At 46.4% G+C, this 20769-nt stretch overlaps 1 protein-coding gene and 1 long non-coding RNA gene across 2 annotated transcripts in view; one reads left to right on the forward strand and one right to left on the reverse strand.

The window, feature by feature from the left end:
• Positions 1–1253: 1253 nt before the first annotated feature.
• LOC115654658 lies at positions 1254–15893 on the reverse strand. The gene is made up of 3 exons (XR_004001222.1): positions 15808–15893; positions 5890–5992; positions 1254–1294 (listed from the first exon to the last, which is right to left on the reverse strand). It is a non-coding gene; the product is annotated as an uncharacterized LOC115654658 (long non-coding RNA).
• The window catches only part of FAM160B1 (family with sequence similarity 160 member B1), a 48352-nt gene continuing 43425 nt past the window's right edge, over positions 15843–20769 (forward strand). Inside the window, exon 1 of the mRNA XM_030569224.1 lies at positions 15843–15925. Within this exon, the coding sequence (XP_030425084.1) occupies positions 15881–15925 (45 nt within the window). The 5' untranslated portion in view covers positions 15843–15880. The remainder of the gene's footprint in view (positions 15926–20769) is intronic.

Raw genomic sequence — 20769 nt, forward strand, 5'->3', positions numbered from 1 at the left:
GCCCTGACCCCTATCCACACCACCGCCCCCTGACAGCCCTCCCAGGACTCTCATCCCCTATCCAACCCCCCTGCTCCTCCCTGTCCCCTGACTGCCCTGACCCCATCCACATCCCAGCCCCCTGACAGGCCCCCCAGGACTCCCACTCCCAACCCTCCCTATTCCCCATCCCCTGAACGCCCCTCCAGAACCTCCGCCCCATCCAACCACCCCATTCTCCCTGACTGCCCACCAGGGCCCCCTGCTTCCTTACCCAACCCCTCCACTCCCTTACCAGCAGCAGGACCTCACAGCCACGACACCCGGCCATAGCCAGCTGCGCTCCCCACGCTGCCCAGTGGGAGCAGTGGGCCAGAGCACAGCCCACGTGGCTGCAGGGACAGCAGAGGAGGGGCCGAGGACTAGGCTCCTTGGCCGAAAGCTCAGGGGCCGGGCAGGATGGTCCCATGGGCCAGAGTTTGCCCACGTCTGCTCTATGCCAACAGGAGAGCACTCTCCTGCTGGCATAATTACTCCATTTCCATGAGATGCTCTCCTGCTGGCATAGCACCAGCATGGATAGTGCTTAGATTGCTATAACTTGCATTACTTGGGGCTGTCTTTTTCACACCCCTGAGCAGGGTGGATTTTATTTAAATCACTAGTCAGGAAGACTCGATTTAATCATGGATTTCTACATAAAAGTGCATTCCTGTTGGTTGTTATAACCTTAATACATATTCTTCACAACTCAAAGATAGATGTAGGTTTCATTTTTAGAAGATATACACTATACATTTTTAAAGTGATTTATTTGGAAAACTTTTCAGATTAGTTTTACAGCTCTATCAGAAAATGAATGATTGTTTGGTTATTTTATTTACCAAAGGTAATTGAAGCAGATAGTTCACCTTCCAATGACTTACTTAATAAATATCTCCAGTTCAACAGCTTAATCATTAATATTTGGAGGATTTTCTTGCCATGTTGTATTAGGAGAACATCACCAGACATTTAAATTGTTTTATTTAACTAAAACAACAACGTTATGTATTCTGGATTTTTTTCTTCAACAGCAAACATATAATATTTTAACAAAACAAGCATATGAATTTTTGAATTTAGTTAAACATTCAAGTTTTTTAAAATCAGGTCTGTTTTCGTTAAAATTGTTTTTAACTAAAATAGTTAAATGAAATATTTTAAAAAAAATTTAAATCAACTATGCCAGTCAGGTCAACATGAGAAACTTAAAATATTGGCTTCTGGAGCTAACTCAGTTCTCTTCACCTTCATTTTTCTGTTTGTTCATAATCTGGAAAAGAAAAACAAGCTTTTCTACTTTTTCAGGTCCCAAATGATTTCTCAATTTGGCATGTATTAGCTCAAAGGAAGAAAATATTCTTTCTACACCGGCAGAAGAAGCTACTGCTGTTAAAAGTGAGATTGTCACTTCATCAGTCTCTGAATCTAAGTGCTTAAGTGACTTCCATGAACTGTCACTGGTCACTGGTGCGATTTTCTTTAAAACATCATCAGCAAACATATATTTCTTAAATGGGTCTTACTCCCAAACTGTGTCTCTTTTATGGCCTGCTGCCATTATAGGTTTTCCCTTCTAGTGAGAGAATGGTATAGTACAGGGGTCGGCAACCTTTCAGAAGTGGTGTGCCGAATCTTCATTTATTCACTCTAATTTAAGGTTTCACATGCAGTAATACATTTTAACGTTTTTAGGAGGTCTCTTTCTATAAGTCGGGTAGGCAACCTATGGCATGAGTGCCGAAGGCGGCATGCGAGCTGATTTTCAGTGGCACTCATACTGCCTGGGTCCTGGCCACCGGTCCAGGGGGCTCTGCATTTTAATTTAATTTGAAACGAAGCTTCCTAAGCATTTTAAAAACCTTATTTACTTTACATACAACAGTAGTTTTGTTATATATTAAAGACTTATAGAAAGAGACCTTCTAAAAACGTTAAAATGTATTATTGGCACACGAAACCTTAAATTAGAGTGAATAAACGATGATCCGGCACACCACTTCTGAAAGGTTGCTGACCCCTGCTTTAAGTCTATAATACATAACTAAACTATCATTGTATGTAAAGTAAATAAGGCTTTTAAAATGTTTACGAACCTTAATTTAAAATTAAATTAAAATGCAGAGCTCCCTGGACTGATGGCCAGGACCTGGGCAGTGTGAGTGCCACTGAAAATCAGCTCGCGTGCCGCCTTCGGCACCCGTGCCATAGGTTGCTTACCCCTGGTATAGTACATCTCAAATCAATGAAAGCTACACTCAGAAAAGACCTCAAGACTTCTGGAATATGCTGCTCAAACAGCTTCACTTTTGTTTCTACTGCCCGTCCTGCCTTCTCACATTTATCTCCAGACTTCTTCTCCTTGTCCAGATCTATTACACCCACAACTTTCTTCTATTCATTGAACTTTTTGAAACTTTCCACTTTAGGGAGAGGGAAGGATTGATTCTGTGTACACAAATTTGCAAAGGGACAATAGGGCTGAGGTCTGTTATTTCTCACCTTTATATATTTCTATTTCTCACCCCAGAAGATTAGATCCCTAATCCATGAACTATTGAAAATCATTTACAAAACTTTTCTTAAACATTACATGAATATATTGTCTCATAGTATAGAATTAGAATTTATAATCCCTATTCCATGATGAGGTATCTTTGCCCTATAATGTATCTTAATTAAAACATATCTTTAGATAGGTATTTTCCTCAAAAAGCTTTTCATCAAAAAAATCCAATTTAAATATAAAAATTCTGAATTTTTTTTAAATCATTGATTTTTATCCCCTCTGCCCCAGAGCAACATAAGTTAAATCGATTTAGGTGGTGGCGTACACCTGCCCTCAGTAATAGCAGACTGAAAACCATCAACAGAAGATTTACTTCAACATTACATGATATTTTTTAAAATTTGGCCTCTTTTTTGTACCCACAATTATATGCAGATTCAAGTGAAGTCATTTACATAGCTAACTAATGTGGCCTTCATCAGGTAGTTAGACACCTAAATAAAATCAACTACATCTGCACACACAACTGATGGGCCAAAACTGTGCCCACCACTATTTCTGCCCACCAAATTAATCTATTCAAAATCATGCCCTCTTCACTGAACCCCACATGCATACAAAATCAATTCATGCAATAGAAAAGTAAGGTCAGATATAATTTGTGGCAGTGGGAGCATGCAGATTACAGAGATGAGTATCTGTCTATTACAAATAGATGAGAATATTGCATACACAACTGGATCTGTAACTGGAGCCCAAAAGGCAATGAAGAAAAAAAGACATATACATGTGTTAACTTCCTTTTTGTCTGTGTGTTCATTTGACCATCTATACAAACATAAAGCTGCAACTGACCAAACTTTACAATATTTTACTGATTTAGGTAATTTCTTATATGCTAACAGATATAGGATTAGGAGATTTCCAATGGAATAAAAATGTGCTTGTGCCATAAACATACAGCTAAGGGTAGCATAAAATCCCTCCTTTACCTATAAAGGGTTAAGAAGCTCAAGTAACCTGGCTGCCATCTGACCAAAAGGACCAATGAGGGGAGAAGTCCTTTCAAATCTCTGGGGGAAGGTTTTTGTTTTGTGTTCCTTTGTTGTTCTCTCTGGGCCAGTGAGGAATCAGGGCAGGGAAAATACATCTCCCTAAGCCATACCTGAACTAAAGGCCTCTAAAATTACCAATTGTAAGTAATAGGAAGGAAATGCATTAAATTATCTTTTGTTGTAACTTGTGAATTTTCCCTGTGCTAAGAGGGAGGTTTATCCTTGTTTTTGTAACTTTAAAGTTTTTCCTAGAGGGAAGATCCTCTGTGTTTTGAATCTTTTTGTTACTCTGTAAATTATCTTTCATCCTGATTTTAACAGAGGTGATTCTTTTATCTTTTTTTAAATAAACTTCTTTTAAGAATTTGATTGTTTTTCAGTGTCCTAAAGACTCAAGGGGGTTGATCTGTGCTCACTTTGTAACCAATTGGTTAAGATATTATTCTCAAGCCTCTCCAGGAAAGGGGGTGTAAGAGCTTGGGGGATATTTTGGGGGAGATAGAGCTCCAAGGGGCCCTCCCTGAATGTTTGTTTAAATCACTTGGTGGTGGCAGCATGCTATACAAGGGCAAGGAAGGAATTTGTGCCTGGAGGTTTTTAACCTAAGCTGGCAGAAATAAACTTAGAGGGTCTTTCATGTGGGTCCCCACATCTGTACCCTAGAGTTTAGAGTGGGGAGGGAATCCTGACAGCTTGCTTCAATGGCACACATTCTACATTTGGAATAGGCTTTTGAGCAGCAAATATCTGTAGGAACTTTTGCCTCTGAAAATCAGGCCTTTAGTTGGAGTCCCAGGATCAGAGGTGTCATAAACAGTTAAGTAAGAGTTAATAGAACAGAAGTACTTCATATCTCTTTTGCCTGTAAAGAGTTAACAAGATCAGTGAGCCTGGCGGTCACCTGACCAGAGGACCAATCAGGGGACAGGATACTTTCAAATCTTGAGGGAGGGAAGTTTTTGTGTGTGCTGTTAGTGTTTGGTTGTTGTTCACTCTGGGGGCTCAGAGGGATCAGATGTGCAACCAGGTTTCTCTCCGTTACAGGCTCTTATATGTCCAGAATAGTAAGTATTGGGTAGATAAGGCGAGTTAGGCTTATGTTTGTTTTCTTTATTTGCAAATGTGTATTTGGCTGGGAGGAGTTCAAATTTGTATTTTGCTGAAAGGATTTTAATTTGTACTTGTATACTTAGGCTGGGAGGGTGTTCCCAGTGTCTATAGCTGAAAGACTCTGTAACATATTCCATCTTAAAAATTTACAAAGATAATTTTTACTGTTTTTTCTTTCTTTAATTAAAAGCTTTTCTTGTTTAAGAACCTGATTGTTTTTTTATTCTGGTGAGACCCCAGGGGACAGGGTCTGGATTCACCAGGGAGTTGGTGGGGAGAAAGGAGGGAAGGGGGAGAGAGAGGTTAATTTTCTCTCTGTATTAGGATTATTTTCTCTCTCAGGGAGAGTCTGGGAGGGGGAGAGAGAAGGAGGGGGGAAGGTGAATTTTCCTCTCTGTTTTAAGATTCAAGGAGTTTGAATCACAGTGATCTTCCAGGATAACCCAGGGAGGGGAAGCCTGGGAGAGGCAATGAGGGAAAGGGTTTACTTTCCTTGTGTTAAGATCCAGAGGGTCTGGGTCTTGGGGGTCCTCGGGCAAGGTTTTGGGGGGACCAGAGTGTACCAGGCACTGTAATTCCTGGTTGGTGGCAGCGCTACAGGTTCTAAGCTGGTAATTGAGCTTAGAGGAATTCATGCTGATACCCCATCTTTTGGATGCTAAGGTTCAGAGTGGGGATTTATACCATGACAAGAGGCATCTCTTGAAAATTCAGATTAACCTGACAAAGTCCACAAAAGAGAGCCAATGCCAGTGCTGGGATTAGAACTCCAAATGATTTGCTCAAATTTACACAGCAACTCAGAAGCTTGGGTCTAGTCTTGACTCAGTCTCTGTGTTGCTGTGTAACCTTTCCTTTTCATTGAGTCAATTGTCTTTTTTTTTTTTTTTTTTTTTTAAATCTATTGATTCCCCATAGACTCTGCAAAGCTACACTGATATTTTTGCACTGAAAGGAACTCTAATAAGACTGGAATCTTGGTGTCAGGTCAATTTACCTAGATTATTAGCCCCTTCATGTGATAAGAATCCTGTACCCAGTTATCACAAACTCTAGCTTCAGTCAAGGTCTAAACTAGTTGGATGACTAAGCAGAAACAAAACAAAACAGCAGACCGTAAGATCTGCTCATCAGGGAAGATCTTTATTTTCATAAATCTAAACATGATACCCCTAAGCTAAAAATTCCTTTAACCTGGGGATCAATCCAGTCATCAGGGCCTCGGTAGGGAACCTCATCTTCTCAGAGACATTTCACCCTTTCCAGGAGCCCTCTGCGAACTCCTTCCACTGAATACCTGCGAAGGAAGGGATGGATGCTGAAGTTAACCCCTTGTAAACTGGCAAATCCACACCCTGTGACACACAGATTCTAGTATTTTCAATTAAAGCTATTTTAGGGATCTAGCTTATTCTCCTACCCCACTTCCAAACAAAACCTTGATCAATCATGGACTCTGTTACTGTTAATGACACTTATTTGTTTAACTGTGTCTTAACATTTTTAATTTTATGCAAATTTATGCAAATTAAATTCTCTGTCAACTCCAACCTCCCCTCCTCCGCCCAAGAAAAACATTCACAAAATACTCCCTCCTGAAAATACAAAGGCATTGCCCTTGTTTGTTTTCAATCTTACCTGTTCAACTACAGTATTTCAGAGAAAGAAAACACACGCTGATCTTCTAAAACAGTAGGCTTAAAGAGACACTGACATGCAGTTTGGTCCCCAAATTTGGGTTCTCATAGATATTTTACCAAATTTATTAAGAATAGAAATGCTTTTAGTGTTTTTCAAAAATAGTAATGAACACAGGTTTGTTTGATTATAGGGGATGTAAACATTTCCCAAACACAACAGCACCATGGTAATGCATAAGACCCAGAAAGTGAAATAAACTAAAAGTGAAACTGACAAGAAACTTGACCAAAGTACAAAAAATAAACAAGCAGCATATACAGTGAAAATCAATTTGATTTTTAAATTCCTGCAGGTTTAATAATCTGAGATATTAGTGTCGCAGATAAGGATTTAAAAAAAATATTGGCAAGGATTTTCCCTCCTGTGGTAACTCCTGAGATGAACAATGGAAAATTCCCCACCACAGGCAGGATGTAGGACAGTTATTGTCCTACAGGGTCCATCCACACTGCAAGCACTGGCATGGGGGACATGCTGGAGTGGGGCAGGAGGGGATGTTTCATGGGAGAAAGAGCGCGAGCCAGTGTGTAGCTCTACAGCAGAGGTGGGCAAACTATGGCCTGCGGGCCACATCTGGCCCATGGAACCGTCCTGCCCAGCCCTGCTAGCCCTCGGCCCCTCCCCTCCCCTCGCAACCTCAGCTTGCCGCGTCACCAGTGCTCTGGAACGCCACTCCTGCCAGGCAGAGTGGGAGCATGGCCGGCTCCAGCTGGGCAGCAGGGCTGCAAGCTCCTGCTACTCTAAGCGGCATGGCAAGGAGGAAGGGAGCAGGGGGGTGGAAAAGAATCAGGGGTTCCCGGGGGCAGTCAAGGGATGGGGAATGGGGGGTTGGATAGGCATGAGAGTCCTGGGGGGCCTTGAGGGTGGTTAGGGGCAGAAGGTCCCAGGAGGGGGGGGCCAGGGGACAAGGAACAGACGGAGTTGGATGGGTCAGGGATTCTAGGGGGGCAGTCAGGGGACGGGGAACAGGAGGGTTGGATAGTCATAGGAGTCCCAGTGGCCTGTCGGGGGCAGGGGTGTGGATAGGGGCAGGGCAGTCAGGGGACAGGGAGCAGGGAGAGTTGGATAGAGGATGGTGTCCCGGGGAGGCGGCAGTTGGGGTAGGGGGTCCCGGGAGGGGGTGGTTAGGGGACAAGGAGTGGGGGATGGATGGGTCAGCGGTTCTAAGCGGGTAAGTCAGGGGGTGGAAAGTGGGAGGGGACCGATAGGGGCAGGGGCCAGGCTGTTTGGGGAGGCACAGCCTTCCCTACCCGGCCCTCCATATAGTTTCGCAACCCCAATGTGGCCCTCAGGCCAAAAAGTTTGCCCACCCCTGCTCTACTGGATTCTGGACATCACTGCCACCCATAGACAGCAGAGGGCAGGCTGCTATAAATTAAGAAATCACCATGGGGCCATTTCAGCACCTAGAGCAGCTTGGAATCAGGAGGACACAAATGTGGCTTATGGTCACTTTAGCCCTCCCCAGAGAAAGCTAATTTTGTGGTAAACTTCTAAAACATACAACACACAATCCCATTCTTAATTTTATCTTCAAAATATCCCTCTAATCATTCATTGAAAGTCTGGGTGTGAATTTCGTCATCATGAACATAAGAAATTATGGTGCAGAGTGTAGAAAGTTCATAGGTATTCTAATGTACTTTCATTCTGGCTTACAAAATTTTGCCAGACAAATCTTGAGCTTCTCCTGAACAAAAAGTCAAATTGAGGGATGTTCTTCTATGGTTCTTCTGGCAAATATATCCATTATAGACTGGAGTGGTGCCATCAAGCTTTATAGGATATGAAGCTATATCTTCAGATATAAAAAGCTAGTGCATTGCATCACTGTCTCTTCCATTTAAATTAATTTAATCTGAACAATTTCCTGAATATTTAGGAGATAAAAAACAGCTATTGTTCCAAAAACAATCTAATTCTTGATTCAAATAGTTGACTCTCAGCTACTTCTTGATCCATTTTAAAGCAGGAAGCTAAACTCTAATGCACGGTATTTACTATTACAGACCTCAGTATCTCACTACAACAATGAAGAATGCCCTACCCTGCAAAATAAATTACATGTCCCACAAAACACAGCACTGCAAAGCTCTGATCCTACTCCTATTAAAACTGATGGAAAAGTTTCCATTGATTTCAGTGGAAACAGAATCAGTCCTAAATCAGCAGATGAAAATGGGATTATTATATGGTGTGACGCTGGTTTTATGTCCATAACTGAATCATCCCCAGGAGCCCAAGGGTATATCTTATGCATGTCTATACTGAGTTTTTCTGCACTGTCATAGATAAGTCACTTTTTGCATTATTTCTATGATAGTGCTTTGCCCTGGTGCAGCCTAAACCAGCACTGGTTGAAAAAATATCCAGTAGTGCAAGGCCTGAGATACCTACATATTTTTGTCTGATAAGTTTGAACTATTTCAGGAGTCTACAAAAATGCACAGCTACAATATATGCACTATGGACCAGATTCTATAACATCAGTTGCAGTTCTGCACAGAGAGTGGCTACAGATTCAAGCCCTATGTATTGGAGATTATACTCAGTATTATTCTCACTAACTCAATTTGTTATGTATAGGCTTCAGGGGGTGCTTAGGAGTAATCATAAAATAGTAAGATTCTCCTTTCTTTTCTTAAAATGAGGAATTCAGAGTTGAGCAGTTCTTGCAGGGTCTCATTTTTATAACCATACAACTAATTCTAAACATATCTAAATGTTCTAGATGTTTTTTAAACTGTTTTATGTGCAAAGGCACTCTTAGAATAATAAGAGGTCCTCAAGCACTTGGAAAAACTGTGTTCTACTTTACCATCTGTCTTTGAGTGATTTATGACTTCATAAATTATGAAGTATGCTTAGAAATACTTTCACTGTTATAAAACTGTCTCCGTGTATATCTTCAAGGTGCCTAAAATGATGAACTGTTTTTTTTGTTTGTTCTGCTACCCATATTGATGGGTAAGTCTCACCCAGAAAAAAATTTTTTTTGCACTTGTAAATATCATTTAAAACTCTCACACTCTCCTAGACACCCCAGTAAAAATATAGGAACTAAAAGAAAGTCCCCAAAAATTCACACTGAAGAAATCATGTGCCGTAGATGAGGGGTTTGCAGTATCCTAGCCGTATTGGTTCCAGGATACAAGAGAGACAAGGTGAGTGAGACAATATCTTTTATCGGACCACCTTCTGTTGGTGACCTGAAGAAGAGCTCTGTGTAGCTTGAAAGCAGGGCCGGCTCCAGGCACCAGCCAACCAAGCATGTGCTTGGGGCGGCACCTTGGGGCAGGGCAGCGATCGAGTTTTGGTTTTTTTGTTTTGGTTCATCGGGGCAGCGCTGGAGGGGTTTTTTTGTTTTGGCGGTGGGGCGCTCGGGGGGCGGGGCTTGAGCGGTGTGGCACTTGGGGTGTGGGGCTTCGGGCAGTGCAGCGCTTGGGAGGGCGGGGGCTTGGCACGGCGCTCAGAGGAGGGGCGGAGGTGCAGCGCAGCGCTTGGAGGGGGCAGGGCTTCGGGCGGCGTGGTGCTCGGGGGCGGGGCTTTGGGCAGCATGGTGCTTGGGGGGGTGGGGGCTGGCGCAGCGCTCGGAGGGGGGTGGGGGCTTGAGGCAGTGTGGTATTCAGAGGGGGCGGGGCTTGGAGGGGGTGGGGTTTCGGGGGGCGTGGTGCTCAGGGGGCGGGGGTTTCGGCAGCGCGGCGCTCACGGGGGGGGTACAGCAGGGCAGCGCTCTTCTTTTTTGCTTGGGGCGGCAAAAAAGTTAGAGCCAGCCCTCCTTGAAAGCATGTCTCTTTCACTATCAGAAGATGGTTCAATAAAAGATATTACCTCACTCACCTTGTGTCTCTAGATCAGAGGTATCATTCTGTGCAGGAGTCAAATCCCATATTCAATTATGATTTATGGGCAGGGTATAAATTCAGGATTGCATACTTCCCTCTATCTACAAGATCTCCCACTGATATCGTTGAGAAGTTAGCAGAGAACCTGGCCTTTTAATAACTAAACTTTTAGGTGGTGTTTGTTCAGAACCTTACACATTCAGCATAGTTCAGTAAGAAAAATCTATTCTTCTGTAGGACTACCACCATATCTGCCCTTTATTTCTCTTCCTTCCTGCTCTGCTATGTTTTTCTCCCTTTTTCCTGTCTCCTTTGTTCTTCCCTTTGCATTTCCTCTTCTCTGCAGCTACTCCCATTTCCCACCTTCCAATTTGTTTCACTCCTACTATATTTGAAAGTCCACCTCCTAAAAGAATCAGCAATTAAATAGCTGATGTTGACACAGAAGTATCATCCCTGGGCTTTAGGGAATTAACACTTCAGAGTTATTGTCTGAAGCTTTCTGAAGCTGCAGGCAGACATCATGGCATCCGTTACATTCTATTCAATTTGGAAAGTTTACTTCAAAACCATGAGGGCTAGAAATTTATTTCTTTTTTAAATGAAAGAAGAGACTATGTCCTGTAGGTCATAGGCTGTATATTTGACACCCCTGGTCTGAATACTATATTAAATATTTATTATTATTATTATTATTATTATTAGTCTTTTGGAAGCACATAGGAGACTCCATCTGGACCAGGACCACATCATGCTAGGCTCTGTACAAACAAATAATAAAATGAGGCCCTTGCCTCAAAGAACTTACTGTTAAAACAGGTCCAAACACACTGAAAAAGGCCAATTAAAACTTTTTATCTTAATCTCACATTATGGACACTTTCCAGACATATGATCAAATGGATTAATTACCTCAGTACATAATATACATGCAGAGATACCCTCAACTTCTTTACCATTGCTCACATACAAAACATACATCTACTAAGAACATACTGTAAAATATGGCTACTTGGGCAACCTAGAAAAGATAAATTTAGTAACCTGAAAATAAAAGCCTCAATAAAAACAAAACATTTTTACTATGCTTTCTTTTGTTATGAAAAAGAAATGTCCTAGCTGTGCTCCGCAGTAGCCACTGTTCCTCAAGTACCTATGTACGACTATTCACTTGCAAAAACCAGTTTTGTTTGGTTTTAACTCTCACTTGTCATGTCACGTTAAATTTAGGCCCCAATCACACATGCACTTAGACCCCAGTCCTTCAAAGCTCACAGCAGTAAAGTTAAGCAAATGGGTAAATATCGGCAGGATCAGACCCTTACACCAGGACTACTCAGCTGTGTACAGTTAAGCACGTGCATAAAAGCTTGCAGTGGCCCTGATTCTGCAAGCTACTCCATCCATGAGGAGCCCCATGAAGTGACTGGAGCGCCCTGCGGGTACTTCCAAACAAACCAGTTTGCAAGATTGGAGTGACAGACCTATGGTCCCATTGTCTGACAGAGACCTGAAATTGCCATCATTTCTACCCTTTGCTAATGCTTTTACTTAACATGTTTCCTTTTACCCAGTTCTCCATCATATGGGAATCTCTGATCTCTATAGGCAGGATGAAAGGGACTCCACCACCCTTCCTCCCAGTATGGGATCCTTGGTGTCTACGTGGCTGGTGAGAAGATTCCTCCCCACCGCAGGTGCACCCACCTCAGAAAAAATAATGGACTCCTTAGTCCCTGTGGAGCTGTTAGAGGAGATTTCCCCAACCCCCCAAATATGGGATCTCTTGTGTCTATAGGCTGAATAAAAGGAACTTCCCCCCCCCAAAATATGGGGGTCAACAAGGAGATTCCTATGGGGCTAAACAAAGGGGCTGATGCCATTGGGGCTAGAGGTGGGGGTTCCTGTGGGACTAAACAAAAGGGCTGGTACCATTGGGGCTAGATGTGCCGTTTCCACAGGACTAAACAAAAGGGCTGGTGCCATAGGGGCTAGAGGTGGGGGGTTCCCATGGGACTAAACAAAGGGGCTGGTGCCATTGGGGCTAGAGGTGGGGTTCCCGTGGGACTAACAAAGGGGCTGGTGCCATTGGGGCTAGAGGTGGGGGATTCCCGTGGGACTAAACAAAGGGGCTGGTGCCATTGGGGCTAGAGGTGGGGTTCCCGTGGGACTAACAAAGGGGCTGATGCCATTGGGGCTAGAGGTGGGGGATTCCCGTGGGACTAAACAAAAGGGCTGGTGCCATTGGGGCTAGAGGTGGGGGTTCCTGTGGGACTAAACAAAAGGGCTGGTACCATTGGGGCTAGATGTGCCGTTTCCACAGGACTAAACAAAGGGGCTGGTGCCATTGGGGCTAGAGGTGGGGTTCCCGTGGGACTAACAAAGGGGCTGGTGCCATTGGGGCTAGAGGTGGGGGATTCCCGTGGGACTAAACAAAGGGGCTGGTGCCATTGGGGCTAGAGGTGGGGTTCCCGTGGGACTAACAAAGGGGCTGATGCCATTGGGGCTAGAGGTGGGGGATTCCCGTGGGACTAAACAAAAGGGCTGGTGCCATTGGGGCTAGAGGTGGGGGATTCCCGTGGGACTAAACAAAAGGGCTGGTGCCATTGGGGCTAGAGGTGGGGGATTCCCGTGGGACTAAACAAAAGGGCTGGTGCCATTGGGGCTAGAGGTGGGGGATTCCCGTGGGACTAAACAAAAGGGCTGGTGCCACTGGGGCTAGAGGTGGGGGATTCCCGTGGGACTAAACAAAAGGGCTGGTGCCATTGGGGCTAGAGGTGGGGATTCCCGTGGGACTAAACAAAAGGGCTGGTGCCATTGGGGCTGGAGGTGGGGGATTCCCATGGGACTAACAAAGGGGCTTGTGCCATTGGGGCTGGAGGTGGGGTTCCCATGGGACTAAACAAAAGGGCTGGTGCCATTGGGGCTGGAGGTGGGGTTCCCATGGGACTAACAAAAGGGCTGGTGCCATTGGGGCTAGAGGTGGGGGGTTCCCGTGGGACTAAACAAAAGGGCTGGTGCCATTGGGGCTAGAGGTGGGGGATTCCCGTGGGACTAAACAAAAGGGCTCGTGCCACTGGGGCTAGAGGTGGGGGGTTCCCGTGGGACTAAACAAAAGGGCTGGTGCCATTGGGGCTAGAGGTGGGGATTCCCGTGGGACTAACAAAGGGGCTGGTGCCATTGGGGCTAGAGGTGGGGATTCCCGTGGGACTAACAAAGGGGCTGGTGCCATTGGAACTAGAGGTGGGGGGTTCCCGTAGGACTAACAAAGGGGCTGGTGCCATTGGGGCTAGAGGTGGGAGGTTCCCGTGGGACTAACAAAGGGCCTGGTGCCATTGGGGCTAGAGCTGGGGATTCCCGTGGGACTAACAAAGGGGCTGGTGCCATTGGGGCTAGAGGTGGGGATCCCGTGGGACTAACAAAGGGGCTGGTGCCATTGGGGCTAGAAGTGGGGATTCCCGTGGGACTAACAGAGGGGCGGGTGCCATTGGGGCTAGAGGTGGGGATTCCCGTGGGACTAACAAAGGGGCTGGTGCCATTGGGGCTAGAGGTGGGGATCCCGTGGGACTAACAAAGGGGCTGGTGCCATTGGGGCTAGAGGTGGGGGGTTCCTGTGGGACTAACAAAGGGGCTGGTGCCATTGGGGCTAGAGGTGGGGGTCCTGTGGGACTAACAAAGGGGCTGGTGCCATTGGGGCTAGATGTGCGGTTTCCACAGGACTAAACAAAAGGGCTGGTGCCATAGGAGCTAGAGGTGGGGGGTTCCCATGGGACTAAACAAATGGGCTGGTGCCATTGGGGCTAAAGGTGGGGTTCCCGTGGGACTAACAAAGGGGCTGGTGCCACTGGGGCTAGAGGTGGGGATTCCCGTGGGACTAACAAAGGGGCTGGTGCCATTGGGGCTAGAGGTGGGGATTCCCGTGGGACTAACAAAGGGGCAGGTGCCATTGGGGCTAGAGGTGGGGATCCCGTGGGACTAACAAAGGGGCTGGTGCCATTGGGGCTAGAGGTGGGGATTCCCATGGGACTAACAAAGGGGCTGGTGCCATTGGGGCTAGAGGTGGGGGGTTCCTGTGGGACTAACAAAGGGGCTCGTGCCACTGGGGCTAGAGGTGGGGGGTTCCCGTGGGACTAACAAAGGGGCTGGTGCCATTGGGGCTAGAGGTGGGGTTCCTGTGGGACTAACAAAGGGGCTGGTGCCATTGGGGCTAGAGGTGGGGTTCCCATGGGACTAAACAAAGGGGCTGGTGCCATTGGGGCTAGATGTGCGGTTTCCACAGGACTAAACAAAAGGGCTGGTGCCATAGGGGCTAGAGGTGGGGTTCCCATGGGACTAAACAAAGGGGCTGGTGCCATTGGGGCTAGAGGTGGGATTCCCGTGGGACTAACAAAGGGGCTGGTGCCATTGGGGCTAGAGGTGGGGATCCCGTTGGACTAACAAAGGGGCTGGTGCCATTGGGGCTAGAGGTGGGATTCCCGTGGGACTAACAAAGGGGCTGGTGCCATTGGGGCTAGAGGTGGGGATCCCGTGGGACTAACAAAGGGGCTGGTGCCATTGGGGCTAGAGGTGGGGATCCCTTGGGACTAACAAAGGGGCTGGTGCCATTGGGGCTAGAGCCATTGGGGCTAGAGGTGGGGGGTTCCCGTGGGACTAACAAAGGGGCTGGTGCCACTGGGGCTAGAGATGGGGGGTTCCCGTGGGACTAACAAAGGGGCTGGTGCCATAGGGGCTAGAGGTGGGGGGTTCCCGTAGGACTAACAAAAGGGCTGGTGCCATTGGGGCTAGAGATGGGGGGTTCCCGTGGGACTAACAAAGGGGCTGGTGCCATTGGGGCTAGAGGTGGGGGGTTCCCGTGGGACTAACAAAGGGGCTGGTGCCACTGGGGCTAGAGGTGGGGGGTTCCCGTGGGACTAACAAAGGGGCTGGTGCCATTGGGGCTAGAGGTGGGGTTCCTGTGGGACTAACAAAGGGGCTGGTGCCATTGGGGCTTGAGGTGGGGTTCCCGTGGGACTAACAAAGGGGCTGGTGCCATTGGGGCTAGAGGAGGAGAAGGCTCCATGAGGGGGTCACAGACAGGGCCGGCTCTAGCCATTCGCCGCCCCAAGCACGGCGGCACGCAGCGGGGGGCGCTCTGCCGCTCGCCGTCCCGCGGCTCCGGTGGATTTCCCGCGGACGTGCCTGCGGATGCTCCCCCGAAGCCGCGGGACCAGCGGACCCTCCGCAGCGACGCCTGCGGGAAATCCACCGGAGCCGCCTGCCGCCCTCCTGGCAACCGGCAGAGCGCCCCCCGCGGCAGGCCCCCCCAAGCCCACGCTAGGCGCGCTGGGGCCTGGAGCCGGCCCTGCTCACAGGCCCAGCAGCGAGGATTCCCCCCCAGATCCGCTCTGTGCCGCGGAGGCAGCGGCCCCTGCAGGCCGAGCGGGGAAAGGCGCCTCCTCAGCAGCCGGCGCCGCAGAGCGGGCGGGTGTCAGTGCCACGGTGTCTGTCGGGGAGGGCGAGCAGGAGGCTGCCTGGCTGCGCCCCTGGCCCGATCCCCGCGCCCAGGCCCCCCGCATGCAGCCCTCACCCTGGAGCGGCGGCGGCGGATCGAGGAGCTCTCGCGATCCTCCCGGCAGCGGCTGCTCCAGTCCAGGGACAGGATGTTCTCCAAGCTCACCTCCATCCTGCAGCACGCCGTGGAGGCGGTAAGGCCGCCGGCCGGCCCGGCCACGCCACACCGGGGATCCAGCTGGGGCCTAGTGGGGAGCGGGGCCGCCCGGGGGACACACGCCCGCTGATTGCCCCGTCTCTCCCCTTCCACGCTGATCCTGCCCCGGGTCCCCGCCTGCCCCTCCTCCTCCCCCTGGATCCCGCTGCCGGGGAGGGAGGTGACAGAGGTGGGGACGCGATCCCCATTGTGCCCCTTCCTGTGCCTGCTGGGGGGGGCGCTGTTACGGCCCCTCCCCGCCCCCCTGCAGCCCGGGGAGCGGTCCCTGGTTGGCCTGCCCCCAGGGCAGGGCGGCGAGGGGTGGTGACCGGTGTTAGCCGCGCTGTTCCCTTCGCCTTCCCCGGGGAAGGGGTGAATTTACCCTCCCCGCCGCGGGGCCACAAGGGGCAGCCGAGGGCAGCCAGGACACCCTAGGCCCGTGGAGAGCGATCACCCCGGCCGGGGTCACTGGCATAACCCCCCTGTCCCCGGTAGCCAGCGGGGAGAGGCGAAGATCTCTCCCGCGGGCCTTTGGGACGGGCTGAGAAATCCCCCACAGGCCCAGCCACCGGTAGCATCGTCGTTAATAAACCCCCAATAAGCCCAGTCTCCGCCACCTGCCGCCCCAAAGGGCAGAGCGGTGGAGGTGCATCGTCCTCCCACTACAGGATTTTAGAGCCAGCGTGCCAGCAGCATTCCCATTAATAGCTCCCCTTTGCCCAAGGCAGAGCTGAGGATACCTTCAGTGGTGGTGATTAGTTATTGTTTCTGGGTGCCTGAAAAAAATTCTGGGTGCTTTGCAAACCCAAATAAAAATACACTTGGGTTAGGGGAGCTGCCCAGGATTTTCCGTCAGTGTGGTGTAGCAGTGTAAGGCTTTCCTTACACCAGAGTCTCTCTTTGGTGCCCTGTGCGGTTAACAGCCTCCAGAAAGTCTGCTTTTTAATACATAAACATTTTTTGTTTTAAATGTATTGACTGAAAAATCAAACTGGATTTATACCAGGCTAAGTCAGTTGCATAGCCTCCAAAAAGGCTGCATTTTGGGAAGTGAAATAGCAGGGCCTATTTCTCAACCTGTTGCTTTTGCAAACTATGTAGCTATGATTTGTTTATCAAGATGGGTTTATTTTATTTTAGCTATTTGCATATAGTATTTGTTTTTCACAAGATCCAGATTTTTAAAATAGTTTATGAATTACGTACCTTTTCTCACTGACCTGTAAGTCTTAATTTGTCTTTTTTACTGTTTTTTTTTATTTATCTCTGAAAAGTGTTTTGAGATAAGTGACTATATTGACAACTCTATGAAACATGTAAGGCCCTGATCCTACAAACACTTAGGCACATACTCAGATTTATGCACCTGAGTAGCCCCATCAGTGGGCATGATTGCAAGATTGGAGCTTGAAACAATACAGCCTTAGTTTAGATGTTAAAGATTAGCAGTGAAATAATAGGAATAATCATAACATTTATTAAAGTAACCCTTAATGTTCTTAGAGATGAAAACTGGTCTGCCTTAAAGTTGTTAATACTGATGGGAGATGCATGTTCAAGTGTTAATTTAGGCTGTGATCTCTTAACTTTATGCATGTGAGTAGTCGCATTGATTTCAGTAAGACTGGTCACATGTAAAATTAGGCTCGTGTTTGTTTTCAAGATCATCTTCTTACTGAGGCTATAGTTTTTAAAACTATAAAACCACCAGTGAGTGAAGTTTTTTAAAAAGAGAGTGATTTCCATGAAAACACTGTGTTGGTGACCTGTACAAATACAATAATACATAGAAGATGTATGTAGGACCAACAAATACTGGATGTGTGTCCCTGGAAACAGTATTCTTGTGAGCAATTTCATTGTCTTCAGTGGAACTGCTTAAGTGAGTAAGGGGACAGGATTGGGTTAAAGACTTTTATTCTTGCTGGCTCTGCAATGAAAGTTAACTAATATTATTCCCAGAACTGGGCTTACATGATTGTTTACTTATTTGTGTGCCAGTATAATCAAAAGTGCCTGTGTTCATTTTAGGGCCACAAGAAATACTAAGAAAAATCAATATGCCTATCAGTAAAGATATTAAAAGATATTATATGCAATTAGAGGATAAAACAAAATAAAATTAAATTTAAAAAAATGGGAGGCATGTAATTTTGTGACTGCTGTGAACCAAAATGCTCACCTCTTGGCATCCTGTTTACAAGTTGAAGTCCTCATCCTGTGTCTCTTATTCCTATGAGTAAGCTCAACAAGTGTTGTGGTGCTAATCACAGTCGTAGCTATTATGTGCAGTAGTATTTGCATTATTAGGATATAAATAGCAAGAATTATAACTGTAAGAGTGAAACATGAGCTCAAAAGTGAGAGGATATTGAGCATGGCTACAACTTTCTCTCTAAGAGGGGTGCAGTACAGTATTCTAACCACAGGACTGAGACCCAGAAACTCCTAAATTTCTAATCCCAGTTTTTACTCTTTTGTGGTTTTAGTGCAGTGTGTCCTGGAAGTCAATAAACCCTGGACTATTTCAGATCAAGCAGGTGGGATGAAAGGTTAGCTGGCTCCAGAGCAGTTTAGAATCACCTTCTATTTGTAACGTGTATAGAAACATGATTTTCAGAACATGTTGGAGTACTAGTGCCATATCCTGCCTCTGGAAGTGATCCATGCCTGATGCTGCAGAGGCAAATGTTCTCTACTTTACTAGTAAAGTTCATAGGTACATTCTGCAGTGCAGTGGGGAGGGATGATGCTTTTCTGATCTCTTCAGGCATGCAGTTTTATTCACTTTCATAATGCTCCTGTCCTGCCCTCTAAGTAGAGGAACAATTAACTTTAGAAACACATATTCCTATAGTCTGAGTTTCCAACTTGCAAGGTAACAGTTGATTACCCTTATTATCTTAGCTTTCATGTATGAAATAATAATCCAGCCACAGTGACTGACTGCGACCTATGGCAAGGAATTCCAAAGGTTGACAGTACAGTATGTAATCATTTTTTCCAACTGTACTGCCTTTAATTCATTAATTATCCTCTTGTTCCAACATTGTGATGGGGAAAAAGTAAGGGGCCAGTCATGTTTCATTTTGCTTTCTTACTTTTGAATATCTCAATCAAAATATCCTCTAGTTTTTCTCCTTTGCTGCCTAAATAATCCTAGTTTGTGGATGCTTTCTAAACACATCTCTTCTGTATCTGCTGAAGTTCTTTATAATACAATCTTTTAAAAGTCCTAGTTGTTTGCAGTCTCTTATCGCCTGTAAATCCTACCCCTATCTCAGCTATCTTTGCTGCCCTTCTCAGTCCCTGCAAAGATGAAGACAGTAGTCCGGATGAGGATCCACCATTGTGTGATGTATTACCCTGATAGCATGATCATGATAACTATAATAGCCAAGTACAGTAGTGCTATCAAGACAGAGGCATCCTTGAATTTGATTTTGTGTGTGTGTTTTCCTGTTCTGTGTTATTTTAGGTCCAAATTCTTAGTGATACTACAGGTATTTGATAGGGTTGATTGGTATGTTCCAGAGTATCTGTCACAGGTTTGTTACAAACAGATGTTTTTACTCTGCTGTTAGACAGATGTGCTCCCTACCAGTGTATTTGTGTCTGGTTAATCCAAAGCGTGTTGAATCTTCAGGGCTGCCAAGAAGTGAATGACAATGCACAGCAAATGGGGTTTCGAGTTGTTTTTTAGCTCTCTTTTTCCCCCCATACTCTGCACTTCTCTTTTCATAGAAAGAAATTGAATCTCGGTGGGATTCTTGGTCTGTATTCGAACAAGTATGTGCTCCATTGTTTGTTTGGTCCGGGTTGTGTCAAGATTGATTCTGCGAATTGCTGAGAGGTTATCTACACTTAAAATGCTGCAGTTGTACCTCTGCAGCTGCGCCACTGTAGTGCTTCAGTGAAGACACTATTTGTGCCAACGTGAGGGGTTCTCTGTCAGCACCCCTCTGTCAGTAAACAAGGTCCTTGAGAGGTAGTAGCTAGGTCGATGGGAGAATTCTCCAGTGCTGTCTACACTGAGGGTTAGGTTGATTCTTCACACCCCTGAGTGACACTAATTTCCTCATGTAGGTCAGGTTTAAGTCTTTTCAATACTAACCTTTGGGACTTTTTAGAGATATTTACATTTAGCGAGAAAATCATAAACTTTGAGCATTTGGAACAGCTGTCAATTTCACTTCAAAGCAGGATAATTCTGTATCATTATATAGCTGATTGGCAGTAACAATAGGTGTTAGCTGCTGCTAGGGTCTGTAAATTCTTACTTAATCTCTCTAAATGCTTATCTCTCAGAGCTAGTCTACACTGACAGCACTACAGCGCTGCCGCAGCAGCGCTTTAATGTCCCTTGTGTGGTCATGGCGCAGCACTGGGAGAGAGCTCTCCCAGTACTCTAAAAAAACAACATCCACGAGGGGCGTGGTTCCCAGCACTGGGGTACTGTTTACACTGGCGCTTTACAGAACTGCAACTTGCTGTGTCTGGGGGGGGCGTGTGTTCACACCCCTGAGCGAGAAAGTTGCACACTGTTAATTGCCAGTGTAGACAAGCCCTCAGTTGTACCTTATTACAAAGGTACCTAATTTGTTTTAACTCCAGTTTCCTTTCTGTTATTGTCATGACAGGTTCCTTCTAGTCTAAACTGACTTTAACGAATGACTAGGCTTTTCTTTTAAAGAATCACTTCAACTTGCTTATACTGCCCCGAATCCTTACCTTCATCTGTATAAGTACTCAGAATGAGGTGTCGTCTACGTGATTAGAAATAATGTAATAATTTGTGTGTTTTTGAGAGCAGATTAGACCAAACCCTCCCATTATAATTTC

The sequence above is a fragment of the Gopherus evgoodei genome, chromosome 7 (genome assembly GCF_007399415.2).
Source record: "Gopherus evgoodei ecotype Sinaloan lineage chromosome 7, rGopEvg1_v1.p, whole genome shotgun sequence".
NCBI lineage: Eukaryota > Metazoa > Chordata > Testudines > Testudinidae > Gopherus > Gopherus evgoodei.